Source organism: Cornus florida, unplaced genomic scaffold (assembly GCF_030987335.1).
Source record: "Cornus florida cultivar Cherokee Brave unplaced genomic scaffold, ASM3098733v1 CherokeeBrave_3.0.0_Hap2_Chr08, whole genome shotgun sequence".
Taxonomy (NCBI): Eukaryota; Viridiplantae; Streptophyta; class Magnoliopsida; order Cornales; family Cornaceae; genus Cornus; species Cornus florida.
Genome location: NW_026775578.1, coordinates 34,900,457 through 34,923,456, shown reverse-complemented (window position 1 = coordinate 34,923,456; position 23,000 = coordinate 34,900,457). Strand labels below are relative to the sequence as shown.

The 23,000-nt window shown below is 33.9% G+C and overlaps 2 protein-coding genes across 6 annotated transcripts in view; one reads left to right on the top strand and one right to left on the bottom strand.

Moving 5' to 3' along the window:
• The first annotated feature begins 12,679 nt into the window (after positions 1–12,679).
• LOC132271261 (protein CHROMATIN REMODELING 20) overlaps positions 12,680–23,000 on the top strand; it is a 64,110-nt gene continuing 53,789 nt past the window's right edge. For 2 of the 5 annotated variants that reach the window (XM_059772585.1, XM_059772584.1), the window contains exons 1-7: positions 12,681–13,021; positions 18,663–18,830; positions 19,032–19,094; positions 19,177–19,272; positions 19,354–19,446; positions 20,511–20,701; positions 20,787–21,033. In XM_059772585.1, coding sequence (XP_059628568.1) covers positions 18,693–18,830; positions 19,032–19,094; positions 19,177–19,272; positions 19,354–19,446; positions 20,511–20,701; positions 20,787–21,033 — 828 coding nt within the window. In that variant the 5' untranslated portion in view covers positions 12,681–13,021; positions 18,663–18,692. Of the gene's footprint in view, positions 13,022–18,662; positions 18,831–19,031; positions 19,095–19,176; positions 19,273–19,353; positions 19,447–20,510; positions 20,702–20,786; positions 21,034–23,000 lie in introns of all 5 variants that reach the window. The other 3 variants (XM_059772587.1, XM_059772586.1, XM_059772583.1) reach the window with 2 other exon arrangements.
• Positions 16,761–18,618, bottom strand: LOC132270043 (uncharacterized). The gene is made up of 4 exons (XM_059771257.1): positions 18,581–18,618; positions 17,542–17,908; positions 17,168–17,423; positions 16,761–17,104 (listed from the first exon to the last, which is right to left on the bottom strand). The coding sequence occupies exons 1-4, from the start codon at positions 18,616–18,618 to the stop codon at positions 16,761–16,763; spliced, it is 1,005 nt and encodes a 334-aa protein (XP_059627240.1).

Sequence of the window (23,000 nt, the reverse complement as noted above, 5' to 3'; positions counted from 1 at the left end):
TCAAGAGATGTACGTCATCCCTAAGATACCAACATGGCTTCCCATGAAGTCACTGAACTTAAAAGAAAATAAAAATGCAGAAGCGAAGTTTTAAAAACGGACAAGTTTAGCCCTAGGGGCAAAATCATAATTTTTAGAAAGTTATGGGTACTACCGAGCACACCATTGGATAGACAACGAAAAATTAACAAAGTTAAAAAAAAATTTCACCCAAAATGGAGTCTAGACGAGGGAGAAAAGGCCCAACGAAAAATCGACGTCGCGGCGGCCTACTACATGTATAGAAAATTCCGACTTCAAATGCAATTTTGGACCCCGAAACGACTTTTTTTGGAAAAACACAAAAAAGAAACTACCCTTAAAATAATTTTTCCAAGATGATTATGTCAAAAGAAAATTTTATTTTTGACGTAAAATCCCTAAAATACCCTTAAGATCACACTTTTTTTTTTTTTTTTTCCTTGAAGAAGTGCGCACTAGGAAATCAGATTTGACGCGGGGTTTTGGAGGCCGAGACAACATTTTTTGGAAGAAAAAGTTGTGAAGAAACCCCCCCTAAAATCACATTTTCCAAGTGACTATATCAAGACCGGAATTTATTTTTGAAGAAAAATTCCCAAAATGCCCCTAAACCAGATTTTGCGAAAAATGTAAAAATGAGAGCAACCAAGTGTTCAAATGACTAAATATGAAATTGTGAGCTAAAACGATTGTGTACACAAATGTAATAAGTGTTTTGAAGTATGTGGGAATGATTCATGACCCCCAATTATGCCCAATGCAAAATTCGACCTATTAAACCTCAAAAATGCCTTAAAATGGAAAATTTGAAGCCTACCATCAACCACAACATACAACCATGATATTTTGTGCAAAGTAAACATTCTCGCAAACATAATATATATAATAAAATGCGTCCCAATGGCCCATGGCCTCGAAATACACCATATGCAAAATACGACATGTCCAAGGCCCAAAATCATGAAAAATGGCCCTTTTAATCGAAATTTGAAGTCAACCATTATTAATGTATTCAAAAAATTGTTTGGCCATGGCCACACATCATATATGATACAAGAACACTATGAAAAATGATAAAACACAATTCCCACCATCCAAGTTGAAATTGTCATGCTAAAAACTTCGTATTTTCCAATTTTTATCTTTTTTAAGCATAATATCAAATAACATAAAAGTAAAACATGAGGTTTTTGGCCCTTGGCCTCATCACATACATGTCAAATAAATCTCAAATGATGCATTTAGATAAAAGTTACAAGTTTTGACATATTTAACCCAAAATAAAGCAAAATCATGCTAGCAAGTGCATGAATGGAAATACTCCAATCTCATTAAGCCATAAGCAAGCTCAAGGATGTTGTACATCCCAAAAGTAAGGTTCTTTACCTGAAAAATGCCCCAGCAATGAGGGTGAGTAAATAAGTTTACTCGTAGGAAATGAACATGTGTATAATCTAAAGTTTTGCAAGTTCTTATAAGTTGATATAAATCAATCCATATGGTTCATGCCACCTAACGTCTATGTTCAAGGTGAGACTAAGGGATCATCCTAAGTTACATTAGAACATTCACATTGTAAACCACAATATATAAGCAAGTAAACAACATTGAACATCAAATATCAAATAACAAAATATAAATTCGCAAAGTAAATAACTTGGAATTTAAAATGCGAAATCAAACAAGTGAAAGGACTAGGATATGCAATCACAAGACCGAGCAAATTGTTTTGGGTAATTACGACCCTCAAGAAACTACCTAGTGCGCACTTTGTGACTAAGGAAGACTCTTGTCCCCGTACTAGTGCCGAGCCCTAGCCATTACATAAATTATGTCCTTACAAACTTTCCAAAATCAATAAGTTGTGTACCACAAGTATATACACATATACTAAATGCACATAATCAAATACCACACACAATCAAAATGTGGAAACACCCAAGACATACCCTAGGTCCTCAAATACCATGGCATGTAACATAATAAGCCTTGCAAATATCAAAGGTGCAAATAAATCATAATTTCATTAAATAGAAGCTAATGAAATAAAAATTAATTAATTCTTCTAGGTTGCAAAACATCACCAAATGACATGAAATTAACTCATAATAAGCAATATATCATGAAGAACTCAAATATCAAATCAAAAATCTACTTAAGCCACTAAAACACTTAATTAATTTTTAATTAACTTAATTAATTAAAAATCTCTAAATTTCAAAAGTCATCCAAAAATTGTAAAAATAATATATAATGAATTACAAGTCATGGACTCTTCAAATATCATATTTTTAATTAAATCTAAGCATGCTTCAACTATGAAATTAAATCATCATTTAATTAAAATCAAAACCATTTCTAGATCTAAACTTTAATCATGCATACAAGTTATATAAACCTCAAAAACATGTAAAACACTAAGATTATAAACATGAAACACCCCCTATCTCACTTGAGATGAAAATCTCAAATCTCACTAAAATCAAACTCCACAAAATGCAATGAAACTTCGAGGTTTTGATGGGGACAACAAGGAGAGCAAGAAACCTTCAAGAAACAAGACCCAAATCCAAGCTTGAACTCTCAGCCCAAAAATCAAAAGCTGCAAATCGGAAACCGATCGAATAGAAATGACCACGTCGTCGAAGAGATCAAAAAAGTAAATTCAAAGAGGAAATAGATGAAAAGAGGAGAGAGAAGGGGCAGCTCTAAAGTTCTTCAATGGAGGCTAGTGGCTGTTACTCTAGGAAATAAAAAGTTAAAGATGCTTTGATGCTTTTTCTCTCATCCACTAACCCTAAATAGGTCAAAAAGGTGTCCCGAACAGTCCGAACGGACCCCATCTTGGTCAAAAGAGTGAAATCAATGAAGACACACTCAAATGCCAATGGTCTATGAACAAAAAAGTTTCAAAATAGAATTCTAAGGTCAACAGAAGAAACGGGGTCGAAAACTGAGTCTCGAGCGAGAAGATATGCCCCAGACAAGATTGACGACTAACAAAGTTCGAAAATTCAAAATAAATGAAATAAAAATCCGAAAAATATTCTGAAAGTGCCAAAGTTCATAAAAAGTGAAAATAAACCCCTCATAAAAGTTTGAACCCAAAACGAGAAACTTTTATGAGAACTTTCCATAATTACACAAATGCCCCCCACTGAATAACTCGAAAAGTGAATTTATCAGAAAGCCCAAAATGAGATGGCATTCAAAAGATACTTTTAAAAGAACCTTAAATACAAAATTTTATCAAAAGATAATTACGAAAAATATCCCAAGTAAAGAAAACAATTTTCAAGAATCTTTGCAGTTATATCCCTACGGACAAAAGTAAATATCTAGCATGCTTTTCTACAAAAGTAAAAGTGTGGATCACATAGAAATCAAGTAAAATGAATGCATGTAAGGTCCAAATCAAATCCGAGCACGACCCGATAGGTTACGCAAAAAAACAAAAATGAAAATATAGTGAAAAGTGATGGAAAAATAAAATTCGAAAAAAGTTGGGAAGGAAAATGACAAAGTCATTACAGTTTTTGTTTATTGAGTGAGGTTTTTTTAGGATGGAATGAGGTAATTTAGCATGGTGGTTATGGTAAGGGATGGCTGTGGGTGAAAAGGTAGGTGTTGAGGATGATGAAGTTTGTTAAAATGGGGGTTTATGGTGGTTGGGTTGAGGATTCCAATGGAAGGGTTTTCTGGTTAAGGGTGCTTTCATAGTTGCGGTACGTGATCTTATACATATGAATTATTAACCGCCAAACATCATATATATATATATATATATATATATATATATATATATATATATACTTCTTTTTTTAATATAAACTTACATATCTCAATCGTCCCTGAGAAAAGGGTTATATTTTTTCTAATTAAAATACACCAAAAATACTTTATTTCAATGAAATATTATAGTAAAGGTGTAAAATTTATTACAACATGCATCATACAGTAACACAATACCAAGTGACAATACCTTCATCGAATTGGACATTGACAAAGTTTTCCCTCTCACAAAGTGAAAAGTTGAAGGTTTTATTTTCCGAAAAATAATAATAATAATAATAATAATATAAATAAATTGAGCATGGGTTATTGCGCTTCTAAGTTCTTACTGGTGCGTAATGGCTTACAATTTTTTTGTTCCTTTTTTTTTCCCTCACTAAAAACAAGTTTTTATGATCGTTAAATAAGTGAGAAAAATGATAGTATCACCAGAGGAGGAGTAAGGACTGATATGTGTAGAGTCCAGTGGGGGCGGACCCCACTCAACTTTTTCCTTTTTTTTTTTTTATAAAAAAAAACTCATCTTCAAAACTTTTATTTTACCATTAAAAAAAAACTCATCTTCAAAACTTTTATTTTACCATTCTTCAGTGGTACCCCTTCTCAACAAAATTCCTTACTCCGACCTCAGTCGACATAACCTCCAAATAAACCAAGAATGTGCTTAGGTCTCAAACTCATTTGATCTGTTATTATTGAAGTCATTATTTCTCTTAATATATTGTGTATGAAATTTTAAGCTTGTCAGTTGGCGCATAAAGTAAAAAAAAGAAATAAAAAAATAGAAAAGAGCAAAAGTACAAGGCATCAAAAGAAAATTTATTATTTATAAATTATAATGAAAGATTTGGTTAATTGAACTAATCCAGCATTTTAATGATTATGTAAGCTTGTCACTAAATCGTTGATGATTCACAAACCAATAGGAAAATAAGCATTGATTTTCATTTTAGACTGTTGTCGTCTTCCACTAATTGAGACACATTCAATGACTCAAGATTTATTAACAATAATATATATCATTATAGAATGTGCAGGTTATAGAATATTTATGTACTCTATGTTTAAATGACTCAAGATTTATTAACAATATATATCATTAATAATTTAATGAAGTATGGCTAGTGACAACTATGAGTTTAATAAAGTATGCCAAAGTTATGGAACATGTATCTACTCTCTGTTTCTGGCATTTACTTTTGAGAGAAAGCCGGAAAAAAGATTCCTTATATCGATAGAAATTAAAAAGATGGGACATATAATATGTATTGTATTAATTTACTGAGATTAGTATAAATTTGATCAGCATATCTCTTTCTTAGTCTAATGCTACTTATCGAAGTTTATAGTCTAGTAGTGTCTCTTGTACTTTCTAAAGAAGAAGAGAAAGATTAGACGATAAGCCTTTATCTAAAAAATGTATTTACATCTTAGGAGTGTCGGGACATTACCGTGATCACGTTTGGTACATGATCTTTTTATGGATATGACACAATCATAAAATTTATGAAATGATAAATTTAGTGAAAATATGATTGCTTACATTAATTTCATTGATTAATGAGTTTGGGAACTCAAATCAAATTTTTTTTTATCTTTTTTTTGGTGACAGAAACTCAAAAGCAATAATGCTTGCGGAATAAACACGAGCAATCAGAAGAAAATTAATTACAGGAACACAAAAGATACATAGTTCATCCAAAACATAGAGATACGTTCATGGAGCGCAACAAACAAATCCCATCATGAAAGTATGAATGATTACAATGAAAAATTCCTCTTAACTCTCAACTTCCTAACTTTTATGTGGTATGAAATATCTTGAATAATTAAGACATTCACAATTCTTACACAATTGTCCATCAATTGTCTGTCACAAAAGCTTCACACACTTTTGCACAAATCACCAAACACCTTAAAGTCTAATTAGGATTGGTATAAATAGTTTCATATGAAGGAACACAATTTTCCCCCACAAGTCTAGCCTTTGGAGAGTCATTATCGTTCCGGAGCTCACTCCAAAAAAAGTTGGAAAGTTCCCACTGATACACAGCGGGAGTATAAAAGCAACAAAATTTAAATTATATAGAGTATGAATGGGAGCGAGAGTACGTACGCACAAAGTGTGACGTTCAGAGGGTAAGAGCGGCATTCGTTGAGAAGAATTATGTAATTTAGGGTTCGCTAAATTCTTCGCAACACTCCCAATTGGACGGGTCCATAATATTTGAACAGGTCCTACTCCGAATGCACCCGTTGAGAAGAATTGTGTGACTTAGGGTCTACTAAATTCTTCACAACACTCCCAAATGGACCAGTCCATAATATTTGAACAGCTCCTACTCCGAATACGCTCGTTAAAAAAAATTATGTGACTTGGGGTTTTCTAAATTCTTAAAAACACTCCCAAATGGACGGTCCATAATAGTCAAATAGGTCAATTTTAGTCTATAGTTAAAAATCTTCTTCTAGACTTGTAATCTTCGAAGCAAAATAGCCCCCACAACCTCAACACTTTTGACCTACATTTTGATGCATTGCTAATAAAGGGAACAAGCTTTATCTATCAATAACCAATCACCTGTAAATTTTAGAGAAAGAAACAACTACTAGATCTATCTTATCAATCATCTTTCTCTCTATCTCTCTCTCTATATTCTCTTGGTCAAAGCACAAGAGTCATCCAACAAATGTTTAAGAACATAAAATGAGTTTGATTAGCCAGATTCATATTCCCATCAACTACAATTGGCACACTCAGTTAGATCTAATATAGTTGGACCATTTACTATTTCCTTAGTCTAATATTTCTTTCTGGTATTGTTTATTTCCACATTATGATACGCATAAATAATTTTGTAAATTTGTAGCATTTCATTCATTCATTGAAAAGAAAAACAGGCTCCAAATGATTCAAACATAGAAATATATATTCAATAAAGGACATGATTGATGTGATCAATGCATATATATATATATATATTGTATTGTCAAATCAAAACAAATTAAATTTCAACAACCATTATTGGAGGATTAAAACTACAAAAATCTCTCACCTTCTCGGGTTGAAGATTCCAAATTTTTCTTTTTTTCGGTAAAGGGTTGAAGATTCCAATTTTTATTTTACTTTCCTTCGTTTTCTTGGCAACCAAACGAGAAAAGAGAAAAGAGGAAAGGAGAGAAAGTGTAAGTGAAAGCCAAGCATCAGACTTGCCTAGAGGGTAACATTGTCTTCAACTCATGCCCTTGTGTGGTTGTTTTACTTCCATCGGATAGCTAACCTTGGAACCTGGATTAAATGGGTGATCACCTCCTAAATCTCCTCCATAATTGGAAACAAACATGATTATATATATATATATATACCTAAAAGAGAAGAAGATTACAAGAAAGGTTTCATGAAGAAGAAGATGTGAAACATTGGTAGTGGTTGGATATATATATTTCTAGTGGGGCATGAATTTTCTAATTAATTAGTTCTTGGTATAACAGACGGAACCAACAAAGTTAATGCAAGACACGTACATAAAGACCTAGTTTGCATTTTTTTTATTTATTTATTTATATATAGTTTTTCCTAGTATAGGGAATATCTCATTAAGTAAATTAAGAACCTACTGAATTATATAGTAGGGAGCTAAGGTGAACTATGCAAGTGTGGTTCAAGGGCCTTGTCAAAATTTAAAAATAACAAAAGATAGTTTTTTGAAAATAAGTTTTTTTTTTTAGTTTTTTGAAAATAAGATTTTTTTTCTTTAATTTTTTTTTTAGTTTTCGTAAAATAATTTTTAAAAACTGTCAATGAAAAAAGAAAAAAGAAATAATTGTATGATTTTTTTTACTGTCAATTTTTAAAATAAAAAATTATTTTCAAGACATGTACTTAAGGACCTACTTTGCATATATTTTTTTCCCTAGTATAGGGAATATCTCATTAAGTAAATTAAGAACCTACTGAATTAAATAGTAAGGGATCTAAGGTGAACTGAACTATTCAAGTATGAGTCAAGGAATGTCAAAACTAAAAATAAAAAAAGATATTTTTCTGAAAATAGATTTATTTATTTATTTTTTAAATTTTTGTAAAATAATTTTTAAATACCGTCAATGAAAAAAGGAAAAAATAATTGTATGATTTTTTTATTGTCAATTTTTAAAATAAAAAATTATTATAAAAACTCAATAAAATAAGAATTTAGGACCCGTTTGGCAACCACAGTTACTTTGTTTTATTCCTTTGACCCTAAGTAGAAGTAATGTTTATATTTTGAAGTAAGTGTGCTCAATACTATTTAGAAATCTTGAACACATGTACTTCAAAAGTATAAAATAAGAACTTAGGCCCCGTTTGGCAACCATAGTTGTTTTTTTTTTTTTTTTTTTGCTTTGACCTGAAGTAGAAATAATGTTTATACTTTAAAGTACGTGTGTTCAATACTATTTAGAAACCTATTTGGTAACGAATATTTGTTGCAAGATTTTTTAAATCAAAAACATGAAAATATGTTTGGTATAAAAGTGTTGCAAGTTTAAATAATTAAATGACTAGTTAAAAATGTCATTTTAAAGTTTTTTTTTTTTTTTTTACTTTTACTACAGTACAGAAGCAACTAGAGAAGTATCAAATTTTTCCTTCTAGTTTTGGCGTCTTTTCATAAGCACTTTGGTATTATTCAAATTACAGTAAACATTACCAAACACGCTTTATGTTTTTGCTTCGCTGCTTATATTGACGGATAAAAGCAAAAAATATGAAATAAAAACTATTACCAAACATGCCCTTAGTATTCCCTTAAATAAAGTGAAAGATTAAAATTCCGACTATGTTATTTGCCAAAGAAATAAATAAAATAAAATAAAATAAAATGTTTGGACATCAGTACAGATGCGCAACACAATGAGACCAACTATAGACTATAGTACAATTTGGAGCCTGTTAAGGGTTGAGTAGTCAATTTTTATTTATTATTTTCATATTTTGGGAGGGCACTTAGCAGAAAACAAAGGCCCCCGTAAATTGAAACTGCTAAAAAAAAAAAAAAAAATTTGAAACTGCTGATAATATTGGCGTTTGTAGTGTTTGCTTCATTGTCCCATATGACCTGAATTGGTTTAGCAAGTTCTTACTTAGATCATTAAATACAAATACGAACTTGTCACTCCAGCAATACTTAGATAAATTGTGGACTGAAGTAATTTACTTCTCTTGACAACATACTTTACACTCTAATGTAATTGAACCATCCTTACTAGTGCTCGCACAAAAAAACTGATGTATATGTTAGGGTTTGTGTGTGCCTCGCAAAGTCATTGATTATAATCTGATATTTATTGAATGAAGTATTATTTATTTATCTTCACACAATATTGATAATTTATTATGTTGAGTACTTCAAAGAGTTTTTGATCTAATTTTTTATCAATTATGATGGAATGAATTTATATGCACGTAAAGTAAAAACTCGTGTATAAGAAATATAAATTCATAGGCATTCGTAATTATTGATATTTGTTGGCAAATGAATAGAATTGAGCATTTTATTTAGGATGACAATTTGTATAGCCCCACCGAAGTCCTGCCCCTAATGACACGATATTACAAATGAAACTTGTCCCACATCGGATTTGGATATGGGTTGAAGTGTGTATAAATGAGTGGGTATGCAACATTACCTAATAGTTCGAACTTTTGGGTAAATGGACAAGCGCCCACCCGTTACAGTTGGTATCAAAATCAGACCCAATCCTTAATCCGGTGTCACGCCAAGCGCCCAACCCGTAGGGCGTCCAGGTCTGTCCCTGAGTAGGCAGGGCGGTCCGACCGCAATGATGGCGTTGCGCGGGTTCAGGTGGGGGAGAATGTTACAAGTGAAACTTGTCCCACATCGGATTTGGATGGGGATTGAAGAATGTATAAATGGGTAGGGGTATGCAATATTACCCAATAGTTCAAACTTTTGGGTAAATAGGCAAGCGCCCCACCTGTTACACACCGACAGGTTACAGCATAGGTAGGGATTTTGAGAAAAATGCCCCGCTCTTTATACTTTGTTTTTTTTATTAAAAAAAATATTATATATATGTGTGTGTTATAAATGTACGCACATTATTTTGTTCATATATATATATATCATTATTTACTATATATATCATTATTTGCATTGTATAAAATTTATAGAAAAAAAAAAAACGTAAACTGGGTGGGGCGAGCAGGTAAACGGGGTAGGTGTGAATTGTGAAATTAAAACCCGTTGCAGGTATGATTTTGTCCATAATTAAACGGAGCGAGAACGAATTTAGGTAAACCTGCTCTATTCTCACCCTGTTGCCATCCCTAATTCTATTTTATGAGTGTAATCGTTGGTTTCTAACTCGATGGAAATACTAAATTGAGTGATTTATCTCAATCATTTGGATGAGGTGATTCTTAACCAAATGTGTTGGCTCTCAATCCTAAGAGCTAAATTGACTACGATGATATTAATATTTGGTTTTATAAACTCCAGTGACCTGTGGGCCAGCACACGCGGGTACTTTGGATAAATTTTAATATAATGCTGCAAAACGTACTTTTTAAGATGAAAATCACGTGTGAAAGTATACTTGGCTAGGTTGATTTGATCACGATAAATATGATCAGTTATATTTAATATATGATTTTATTTATTAAATGTATGTGATCAAATGAATAAACTTAGGTAACCAAATATAGATTAATTAGTACATTGGATCCATTGATAATATTTATTCAATTACCTAATTAATTACCATGATGGACCAATTTATGGTATTAAGTAACTATTGGGACTAGATTATAATTAATGAAAATTATTCATATCATTGAGTACAATTTTTTCTTTAGAGTGGAGTTATAAATAATTAATATAGTTATTCTAATAGGGTAAGGAGCTAGCAAACTATTGGTATACTCACTTGAAATCAAGGAACATTAATGATAAACCTATCAAATCAAACTCCTATAATTTGCAAGCGGTAGATCAAAGATGAATTTGTGTTACAAGGAGATTGATTAATTAGAACTCTACTACTATATAAAGGGAGGTGGTGGGATTGTTTGAACCCTTTCAGAATATATTATACACACGAATCTCTCCTAAGTCCATAATAGAAGGAAATCTGAAATTCACCGTTACTTTTTAGCGGTGTGAGACCAATTTTTATATATAAAAAGACATTGTTACTCCTTTAACTCTATGTTAACTTAAAAAAAAGGTTGAAATGACTTGAATACCCTTTACTTTGTAAGTATAACACCACAATTAGTTATTGCTTTTTATGTGTGTGAGCCTTATCTTAGTAGAAAAATGTTACTGGAAAACACAGACAGTGGAATATTGTTTTACATTAATAGATTTTCATCTATATAATTGACTCTCAAATCTTTTATTTTTTGAAGTTGATGTAAAATTGTTGATGTAATTCTAATTACACAGCACTAAAGCCTGTGTTTTTTATTTTTATTTTTATTTTATTTATTTATTTTTTTGTACCAAAATTTGACATACACAGTTTTTCCTCTAATAAAACCGGTTCCTGAAAATATCTCCACTCATTTGGAAATGTTGATTCCTTAGTTATGAAAATTTGGAATGTCCATGGCTATGAATTTCTTCTTGAACGGTTATGCTCAAAATATTTGTATAATGACCTATTCTAGAGAACTTGTGTGGACTGTTCTTCCTTTGCCTTGTTCACTAGTAAATTTTATGGAATTAAAATTAATTAGTGAGCCATCTCATCCATAATAGATTTAGAAATAAAGGTAGCAAGAGCGTCCATAATAATGAGAGTTAGTACCAAATACCAAGTAAAATGAAATAAGGGCAAAAAAATTAAACAGCAAAAATTACACGTAAATTTCATAAAAGCAAGGAATTATTCAAACAATATCACCAAAAAAGTAACAATTAAGAAAACTACAGTGAAATGATAGACTATGAGCCAAGTCTGCTTCAAGCACATAAAATAAAGAATCTACTTTCTCTTTCTCCTGAATTCATTTTTTCCCTCAAAACTGATTAAATTTAGTAAAACTCAAACACATATACAAACAAATATATATAAATGGTGGAATTAGAGTGTTGATCCAGCAAAAGGGAGAGAGAGGAGTGTGTACATAGGGGAGAGTAATTAACGAGGGTAATTATGACCTTTCAAATTGTTGATATTCTGAAATAAAAGGTATTAAAAAATTAGGTTATATTTGTCTTTTTGTACTTTTTTAACTGTGTCTTTTACTAAATGTAAAATGGAACTCAATTGATACAAATTTTCGAAAGTTATTTTAATGTGATATTTGACTAAATTTGAGGGAGTTGACTAAACCTGAGTGGGGTATAAATAAAATTAACTGAAATAAAATAAAAAGAAGAATTAATAGAGGGTTGATGCAAAAAAAAAAATTAAAAAATAAGGGTTGATTAAATCAGAAGGTGTGACTAAAATTAACTGAAAGAAAATAAAAAGAAGAATTAATAGAGGATTGATGCAAAAAAAAAAAAAGAAATAAAAAGTTATCAGGAGAAAATCGAGACATTGTGATTTGTGAAGGCTTCTCTTGATCTAACAGTTGAAGTGAAGGGAAACCGACACAAATAATAATGTAAAAGTATACAATATTTTGATTAAAAATTTAAAATAAATAAATTTTGACTTTAATTATTTGTTTTGAGATGAGAGGATTATATAATTATATGTGTAAATTACCAATTATTTCAAATTCATTGACCAACACAAGATTGGGATCCTTTTATATATATATATATATATACGAGTATATATTTTGACCCCCTTTATATCACAGGGTATAATTTTTGGATTTCCATCAAAGAAATATGGATGTCAAACTTATGCTAATAGTAGTTATATGATAATATCAGATGACACGTAGCAATTAAATCTCACTTAAAAAAGAAAAAAAAAAAGACAAAATCACATTTCACATACCAATACGAAATTAAAAGGTTCAGAGTTGAGTTGGGGTTTCGTTTGCTCCTCTCTCTTTCTCCTCTGAAACCAAATCGAATATAGGACGAGGAGGGAATCAAATATAGGACGAGGAGGGAAACGAAGGAAAATAATTCCGCAAACGGCGACGGAGCAGACGTAGAAGCTGATGATACTGGCGACGGAGAAGAAGATCACGTCCCTGTAACGGCAACGACTCGGAGCGCCACTGGACTGTCCGGTAAGTCTTCACCAAGATTTCGGCTTAAACGGCATTTTTCATTGCATGTCTGTTAAACGAAACCAACAACTATGTTTCATCCAAAAGTATCGTCTTTTATATATGTTTCTTAATTGGGTTTTAGTTGAGATTGAGGTTTTTGATTTTAATCTGCATTTTGTCGTTAATGCTCTAAATATGAAAAGGGTATATGTCATCCGAAAGTACTGTCTTCTATGTATTTCTTAATTGGGTTTTCGTGGAGATTGAGGTTTTTGATTTTGGTAGTTAATGATCTAAATATGAAAAAGGTATGTGCCATTGCTGTCCTTTTTTAGTATTTCATTCAAATTTTCAGATGGGGGTTCACATATTAGTGCGCTATTAACGAATTCAATGAATTGTCTAAATGCAAGATGGGTTTTCTTACATTTATTGTGTTTTCGGAATTTAAGGATTTCTTCAGTATTTTGTTCTCTGAGATTCTTTCACATTAATAGTTAAACCAAAATAAGACGGGTGGAGATGATTTATTATAGGAATTTTCAGTGGACTGATACAGATGTGCGTATAGAGAGCTGTTTATTTTCTTTTGTTTTCCCGAACTATTCAGGTTTATCTAGAAATGCAATTGTTGTGTTTCTATATCTGAATACTAGATTATGAATTTTTATCTAAGGAATTAACACCCCATGTTTTAAAAAATTTGGCCCTGGATTAATCAAATGATAATGTACAGTTGATGAAGACGGCAAATGAAGATTGGTTAGAAATTGATGTTAAATAAGCTTTTATATTAGGCTTCAATATATTTTTCAACTGGGATTCAACCATCTTTTATTAAATGACCTTGAGTCAAAATATAGCAAGTAATGCAACTTGAGTAAACTCAGTATAGCCTTGTTCCAACTATATGTGGTTGAGTAATGAATTGGCTTTTTCCATTCTGCTCTATCTGACATCACAATGCACTTCAATCACCCTCTACCCCATAATATATATATTTTACTATTTCAACTCACGTTAAGTCCTTTCCATTTTCGTATTTTACCTTCAATGTGGACTATATCAATCTTCTTTAATAGTATAGTTTTGGTCTTTGCTGCACATGGTTGCACCTTCTGAATTGATAAAGAAAATGGCTCTAAAAAGAAAAAAAAGAAAAAATAGTGTGTTGATGCATGCTTGAAAAGTGAAATGGACCTTTGGTAAAGTACTTTATAATTTTTTATGCTCATTTAGGCCAGTGGCAAGATGTAAACATGAAAAAACGTATTCGTATACATAAGTCCTAGGAAGCACGGACACTCCAACATGGCTGCCGTGGCTGTGTCTGACATGTACATGCATGGGACACATCTTTGACACGGCCGTACAGATTTCTGACATGGCTAGAAGTGTCTTGGAATTAATATTTATTTATTTTTTTCCTGGTTGGACACTATTGGGACATAGCATGGACACGGTGGGGTAGTTTTGCAATTATTTTTATTAAAAAAGGTTTCCAATATAATTTTTAAAACATATTATGGGTTGATTAGAAAAATAATATAAAGCTTGAATACAAAATCAACATCCATCTAGCTCGAAGTTGTAGATTATCCATGATCAGGAACGGACCTAGGAATTTTTTTGGGGGGGGGGGGGGAGGGCAAGAGGGGGGCAATATGAAAATTTAATAGGTGCGTAATTCAAAATAAGAAAATTTACTACTATTAATGCTATAAAAAAAAAAAAATTTCAGCCCAGGGGGGGTTCCTTGTCCATGATAATGTAGAGGGGGGCCTTAGTAGGATATTTTTGTAATTTCAAGGGGGGCAATATGAAAATTTAATAGGTGCGTAATTCAAAATAAGAAAATTTACTACTATTAATGCTATAAAAAAAAAAAAAATTCCGCCCGGGGGGGGGGGGGGGGGGGGGGTTCCTTGTCCATGATAATGTAGATAAAATTAGCAAAATTCATATATAATAATATATTTTGTTATTATTTCTTTGACATATCCCTGGTGTGTCCGTGTCCAATTTTATTTTATTTTTGAAATTTGCTGTATTGTCATGTTCGTATCTTGTTGTACCTCTGTCTGTATCCGTGCTTCTCAGGATAAGTGTGTAACATATGTATATATTTTCTGTGAGAGAGAGTATCATTCATCAATAAATTTAGCCTGACTCAAATATAAACTTTATGTTCTTTTTTGCTCTCTCTCTCTCTCTCTCTCTCTCTCTCTCTCTCTCTCCATAATTTGGACATCATTTTTAATTTTTTTTTTGCTCGAGGTGCATGAGGTAAGAATATCTTTTAGATTAATTGTTTTGTTGAAGAGAATTTGGTGGTATTCTGCATTTCTGAGTAAGGCAATGGGAAAACAAAATGCAAGAGAAGTTGAAACATAAACCAAAGTGAATATGGTAAATAGAAATTTGTGAGAATAAAATGAAATTAAGAACACAAACAAGAAAGCGTAAAGCAAAAATTTTGTTATTAATTACATTCAGTCAACCAAACAAATCATTTATTTTTATTATTTCATTTTTTTGGGGGTTTAATGTAGTTTGGAAACATGGTCTAAAATTTATTTTTAAATTTTTTATTTTTCTAATTTTTAATTTGTTTTCTAAATTTTATGTTTTTTTTTTTTTTTTTGACTTTTTAACCAAATTATTTGAAAATTTTGTTTTGATTATTTTCTAATGTATCAGTACGAGTATATTATTAAACTAAAAAAAATACATGTTTATTATACATAAATACTTTAGAATACATATATTAGTCTACATAAATTTATTTTTCTTAAAAAGTAATTAATTTTTTTTTGATAAATAAAAGTATATATATATATATTTTTTTTTGATAAATAAAAATAACATTAAAAAAGGCGTTCAAAAGGGGAATGCGTCCCAATTACAAAAGTGGAACCGGGGCTAAGGCCCCAAAGAATCCAAGAAAGTAATTAAATCATCAGAAGAAGAACAAAAGCTCCACTTTGCATAATTGAAAAGAGAACGAAGAATGTAAAGTTTGACCATTGCCGTGAGCGACTCTTTCCCTTCGAACATTGTGCTATTTCTCTCCTTCCAAATGCACTACCATACACAATGTGTTACAATTCTCCAGAAATCGCGAACGTCTCTTCTCACTCGACAACCTCTCCAAATATGAATTAATTCCTTAGTAGATCGTGGCATAACCCAACACATGCCAAACAACCCAATAATAAGATTCCAACGGTCATTCGCCACAGGACAATGCAAAAGGAGGTGATCAACGGACTCCTCATCATCCTTGCATAGACAACATCGATTAACGATACAATTGCCCCTTCTCCTCAAGTTATCAATTGTCAGAATCTTTCCCCACACAGTGGTCCAAACAAAGAAAGCCACCGTAGTTGGAGCCAAAGACCACCAAATAGTTTTACACGGGAAGTCTCGATTAACAAAATTAGACAAACATAAGAACAAGGATCTAACTTTGAAGCGACCGTGGGAAGAAGGAGCCCAAATTAAAACATCATTACCTCTACCAACGCCCTCCTGCTGATACAAAAGATCCAGAAAAACACATACCTCGTCCATCTCCCAATCCTGAAAAGAGCGCCGAAAATGCACATCCTACGTAATCCTGCTGCTATCAAGCTGATAACAGTCAACTACGTAGGCGTGTTTGTCAATAGCAATACTAAATAATTTAGGAAATGTACGAGAAAGTGGCTGATCCCCACACTAGAGATCTTCCCAAAACCGAATGCAACGACCATCACGGAGTTTGAATCTGATGTGAGCCAAAAAAAACATCCCATCCCTTCCGAATAGCCTTCCACATCCCTACTCCTCCCACCAGGGTAACCGGACGTGTAGACCAACCTCCAGCCTCTTCCCCAAACCGACAAGAAACTAACCTGCGCCATGGACGATGTCTTTCCCTCCCATATCTCCATAACCATTTACCCAAGAGAGCTTGATTGAAAGGAACTAAACGTCTTATTCCAAGTCTACCCAATTTCACAGGCTTACAAACTTCCTCCCATCTGACAAGGTGGTACTTGAACTCATCGCCCTTTCCTTCCCAAAGGAAATCCCTTTGAATTTTTTCAATCCTATCTGCAACGGAACAAGAGATTTGGAACATAGAAAGAAAATAAGTGGGCAGGCTCGATAACGTACTTTTGATAAGAGTAACTTTTCCCCCTTTTGACAAGTATTGCTTCTTCCATCCTGCCAATCTCGTCGCATACCTGTCAATCACGGAATCCCAACTCCCCACTAACCTTGAAGAGACCCCTAGGGGCAAGCCCAAATAAGGAATAGGGAATGAGCTCACCCTGCAACCAAGGACTGCAGCTAAAGAGGAAATATTCTGAACATTCCCTACTGGGACACGCACACTCTTAGCCACATTGACCTTTAGCCTGGAAACTGCCTGAAAACAAGTCAATACACACCTCAAGTATCAAAGTTGAGACACATCAGTATCACAGAAAACTAAGGTATCTGCAAAGAGTAAATGAGAAATCTCCATAGACTAAATCTTTGCTCACCCTGAATCCCTTTATAAAACCAAGGTCCTCTGCCCTGCGCATTAGTCTACCTAACCCCTCCATAAGAACAAGAAAAAGGAAAGATGACAAAGGATCTCCTTGTCTTATACCTCGAGAGCAACCGAAAAAACCAGCGGGAGAACCATTCACAAGAACTGAAAACTTGACAGACGAAAGACAGGTCTCAATCCGCTTCCTCCATTTACTTCCAAACCCCATTCTTTGTAACAAATAGAGTAGGAAATTCCAATTCACATGATCATATGCTTTCTCAATATCAAGTTTGCATAAAACTCCAGGAATACCACTCTGCAATATGGAGTCCACACATTCGCCAGCAATAAGAACTGAATCAAGAATTTGTCGTCTGCCAACAAAAGCATTCTGTTAGAGAGCATTCAAAAGGGGACTGCATCCCCAAGGCTGTACAAAGGCCGTAGCCATAAAGAGGTCCTAGGGACCCAAAGAACCTAAAAAATCTATGATTTCATCTAAAGATATACAATTTCTCCCCCAAAATAATTTCATCTTAAAAAGTAATTAATACAAAAATAAAAACAGACAGCGAGTTGGAATAATCATAAAAAATCAGAAACAAGTACATTCTTGATACTACACATATTTTAGTCTGCATGAATTGTTTTCGAAACAAATAAATAAAAAAATAATATCAATTAAACAGATATTAGCAATTTTTTAGTTCTAGTAGCACCTTATAGGCTGTCAATGATTTCAAAACTTTATTAAATATTCAATAAAATCATTAAAATCACATTTTTATTGAATTCTACAGTAAAAAATTATGCATCAGTTCATTTTGACAAAGTTTTGTAATGTTGAAAAATTTATCAACTGCAAGGGCCAGTACTGCTACACCCTACGATTGCGACACTGCACCGCAATCGCATTTGTAATTGTGTCCACGAGTGCTACTTAAAACTTAAATGGGAGTTACTTTTTGAAATTTTTATTGTGATACATTATTGATTGGTTCAGTTCTAATTTCTAGTTTTGGTGACAAGTCTTCCTTGTTTGGAACCTATTTGCTGCACTTGCTATGGATCTTGCACAAGACATCTTCCCCACTTTTGTTTTACAAATATTGTTGCTCTCAATACTAGATATTGCTTTGGGGGGTTATTATTGAATTAATGCAACTTAAAGAAGAGATGGAGGAAAAGCATGAGGAAGTGGAAGATGTTGAGAGTGCTTCTAGCGATTCTTTTATTGATGATTCAGATGATGATGAACCATCAACGTCTGGACAAGATGATAGATCGCGTCTTGAGGCAAGTGAATGTAGATACTTTCTGTTTTATCTCTTGATTATTAAATTTTTTTTTTTGATAAGTAAGAAGAAACAATTAATATATCTCTTGATTATTTAAATTTGATGAATTGGGTTAACTATACTTTTCATGTTGTGTTTTCTTGTTTCAATTTAAACAGACAAATTAACATGCTTAATTTTATTCTGGGTTTCTGTGCAGGCGCCTTTGACCGAGGAAGAAATAGAAGAACTAATTTCTGAACTTTTGGAAGTTGAGAGCAAGGTATAATTTATCTGTGCATGATCATAACAGTTCTTTTTGGTTAGTTTTCATTTTCTTTTTGTTCTCTCACACTTAATTTTAGGCTGCAGAGGCCCAAGAATCGCTCGAAGACGAGTCACTAGCAAAGTTAGAGATTGAAGTTAGGGAAGAGTTGTCAAATTCTATCCATGGGGATGATGTTAGTTTTCTATCATTATGCCTCGTTCTGCTAGGTTTCATTGCTCATGCCAATCACTGATGCTTGTTCTCTTGTGGATAGCTGGAGAAGGCTGTTGCAGATGAATTGGCAATTTTCAGGGAAGAGTGGGAAGCTGTGCTTGATGAGCTTGAGACAGAGAGTGCTAACTTGTTGGTCTGTTTCTTTCTTCAATTCTGATTAGAAGTTTGGTTCTTGATTCATATTTCAAAATCTTGCATGAATTCTGAGGCTACTTATATTTTCTATTGTTGTTGTTGTTGTTGTTAGGCAGGATCAGACTGCAACCTATTTAAGAACAACTATTCTTACATTGCATAATAACTTTTTGTGGAGTTATATTTTGTCAAAGGGCACTGTTGGATTAGATATTGCTGTCTTGCATGCTAAATATCACCTTGGTCAAATGACTAACTATATGATCCATGAACCTGCATTTTCGTTGTTAAAATATTGGAACAAAGCTGCTTTAAACCTTGGTGCCCATATGATGGTTATCAATGTTACATCATTAATTTAATTGGTTGGCCAAATAAAAATAATTCCTGGTATATTATTGAGGGGTGAAGAATGATAATGTTAAGGCAGTTGTAATATGGTTATAGTTGTTGTTGTCGGTTTTTGGTATATTATCATTTGAAAATGCCCTTTTCTTTTCTTTTTCTTTCTTTTCTTTTTAAAATAAGTTTCTCTTTTTAAAATACCGTTTTCTTTCTTTTTCTTTCATTCTGTTGGTTTTGAATTACTGATTGAAATCTGTATTGGTTTTCATCTAGAGCAAATAAAACTCAAGTCCATTAACCTAGTCCTTTTGCAGATACTTTATGTTGATGATATCAAAATCTTCGTTTCCTGTGTAGTCAGAAATTATCTTTTCTTCATTTTGGATAAAAAATAATGTTTTATCATTTTATGGAGGTAATTGTAAATCTGTAACAGACCTTTATTTCTGTTGCTTGAGTATAATCCATGTTTGGACCATGCATTACAAGAGGTTTGATTGCACGACTCGGAATTTCAGTGTCCCTTTCCCTATTAGATTATTAGCACTATCACATTCGTGTGTATTTATATGTGATTAGAATACCCAACTTGCATTTCTTGTTGTCTGTGTTAGAAGTAACTAGTTTGTGCCATCTGTTTATTATCTCTCTTTTCCATTTTCCTATGTAGTTGTTGTTGACTCCTGCTGCTTTTTGTTAATGTGCGTCTCTGGACAGGAACAACTTGATGGTGCTGGTATCGAACTCCCAAGCCTTTATAAGTGGATTGAAAGTCAGGCTCCTAATGGCTGCTGCACTGAAGCATGGAATAAAAGAACACACTGGGTAGGATCTCAGGCGACAGGCGATGTTACTCAATCAGTTATGGATGCTGAAAAGTATCTCCAAGTCCACAGGCCTGTGAGAAGGTATCTTATTCTGCTCTTATGGTATGATAAGTTCTGTTGGAATGCAAGATTAATTTCAGATGTTGGTACCTACTTTGTGGCACAGACAACATGGCAAATTATTGGAGGAAGGTGCGAGTGGTTTTCTGGGAAAGAAACTTGATCTTGGTGACAGAAAGGAAGCTGCGACTGCAAATTCAGATGTGGAGTGGCGCTCTTTTAACAAAATGGTTTCTGACAGTTTATCAGAGGATAGTACTTCATTTGGCAGCAAGCATTGGGCTTCTGTTTACTTGGCCAGTACTCCTCAGCAAGCGGCAGCGTTGGGACTCAAATTCCCTGGAGTCGATGAGGTGAGGTATTTGACCCTTTTTTATTTTTATTTATTTATTTATTTATTTATTTTTATACTTTATGAGTGAACTGCTTTCAACTCTTCTTTAACAACCATTTTTGACCGTAATGCTGCGACTTTATATTACTTTTGTTGGTACTGAATTTTTTGACACATCCTATTTCACATAACTGCTGAATGCTTGGTGTGTTGAATTTTTTATTTTTATTTTTATAAGTAAAATTGTATAAAAGTGCTCAAAAGGGGAGTGCATCCCAAGAGAACTACACAAGACCAAATAGGGCCTCTAGACATTCAAAGAGCCTAAAAAAACAACAATCTCCTCTAAAGATCTATAATTTCTCCCTACAACCCAACAAAAAAGAGTGGAAAAAATAGAGAACTTAAGCATAAAAATAGGATTATCCTTTCCTTCGAAAGATCTCTTGTTCCTCTCGAGCCAAATACACTACCAGACACACAAAGACGTAAACATCCTGGACTTGGCCGCCCACTATACTACCTCTCCAAGCCTCAATCAACCCTCTGGAGTATCTGTGCATGACCCACAAAACTCCAAACCAACCAAGCATCAAATCCCAACACTCCTTGGCCATGGTGTAGTGCAAAAGGAGGTGATCCACCGTCTCCTCATCACGAAGGCACATGCAGCAACAATTGACCACAACCTGATTCCTTCTCCTCAAATTATCCTGGGTCAAAATCTTCCCCAAAACAAATGTCCAAGCAAAGAAGGCACCTTGAGGGGGGCCTTAGAGCACCAAACAGCCTTCCACGGGAAAGGAGCCCTAGGCTTCTCCGTGAGATACCTATAGAAGGACCGAACATCAAAACGACCCTGAGAAGCAGGGACCCACACCTAGCCATCAGAAACTCCACACGTGATCTCCTGGCGATACAACAACTTCAAAAAAACCAATGGTGTCCTCAATCTCCCAATCCTGAAAGTGCCTTCTGAAATGAACATTCCATGGCAATCTCCCGCTATCAAGCCGATACCATTTGACCACCATGGCTTGCCTATCCGTGGCAATCCTGAAGAGCTGGGGGAAAGCGAGAACAAGAGAGAGATCACCACACCAAACGTCCTCCGGGAAAATGATCCTCCTACCATCTTTGAGTCGAAATCTAATGTGTTTAGAGAACCCATCCCACCCCTTCCGAACGAGTTTCCAAACCCCTAGACCCCTTGGAGTACGCACCTCAAGAGAACTCCACCGTCCTCTCCCCTCCCCAAATCTACTCGCTACCACCCTCCCCCAAAGCCTATGCCTCTCAACCCTAAACCTCCAGAGGCACTTCCCAAGGAGAGCCTTATTAAAAGGCACCAATCTTCTAAAACCCAAGCCTCCGGCCTGGATCGGATTGCACACCTGCTCCCAGCGAACTAGATGATACTTGAACTCCTCTCGAATAACCCCCACATAAAATTCTGCTGCAATATCTCAATCCTCTTAGTCACTGAAGAAGGAATCTGGAATAGAGAGAGAAAATAAGTGGGAAGGCTTGAAAGGGTGCTCTTAATCAGAGTGACCCTTCCACCCTTGGAGAGGTACTGCTTCTTCCATCCAGCCAGTCTCATCTCGAATCTTTTCACGACAGGATCCTAGCTCCCCACACACCTCGAGGATGATCCAAGGGGTAAACCAAAATAAGAAATGGGAAATGAGCCAACACAACATCCAAAGATATCAACTAACTACGCGATCTCAGGGACCTCCCCAATTGGCACCAAAACACTCTTCCCCACATTCACCTTCAGACCGTAGATAACTTGGAACAAAATCAAAACATATCTCAAATATCTCACCTGGGACACGTTCACATCACAAAACACTAAAGTATCATCCGCAACATCAAGTGAGAGATCTCCAACTGACTAGAAGCATCCCTGCCCACCCTACAGCCTCTCAGAAAACCCAAATCCACATCCCTCCTCATCAATCTACTAAGAGCCTCCATCAC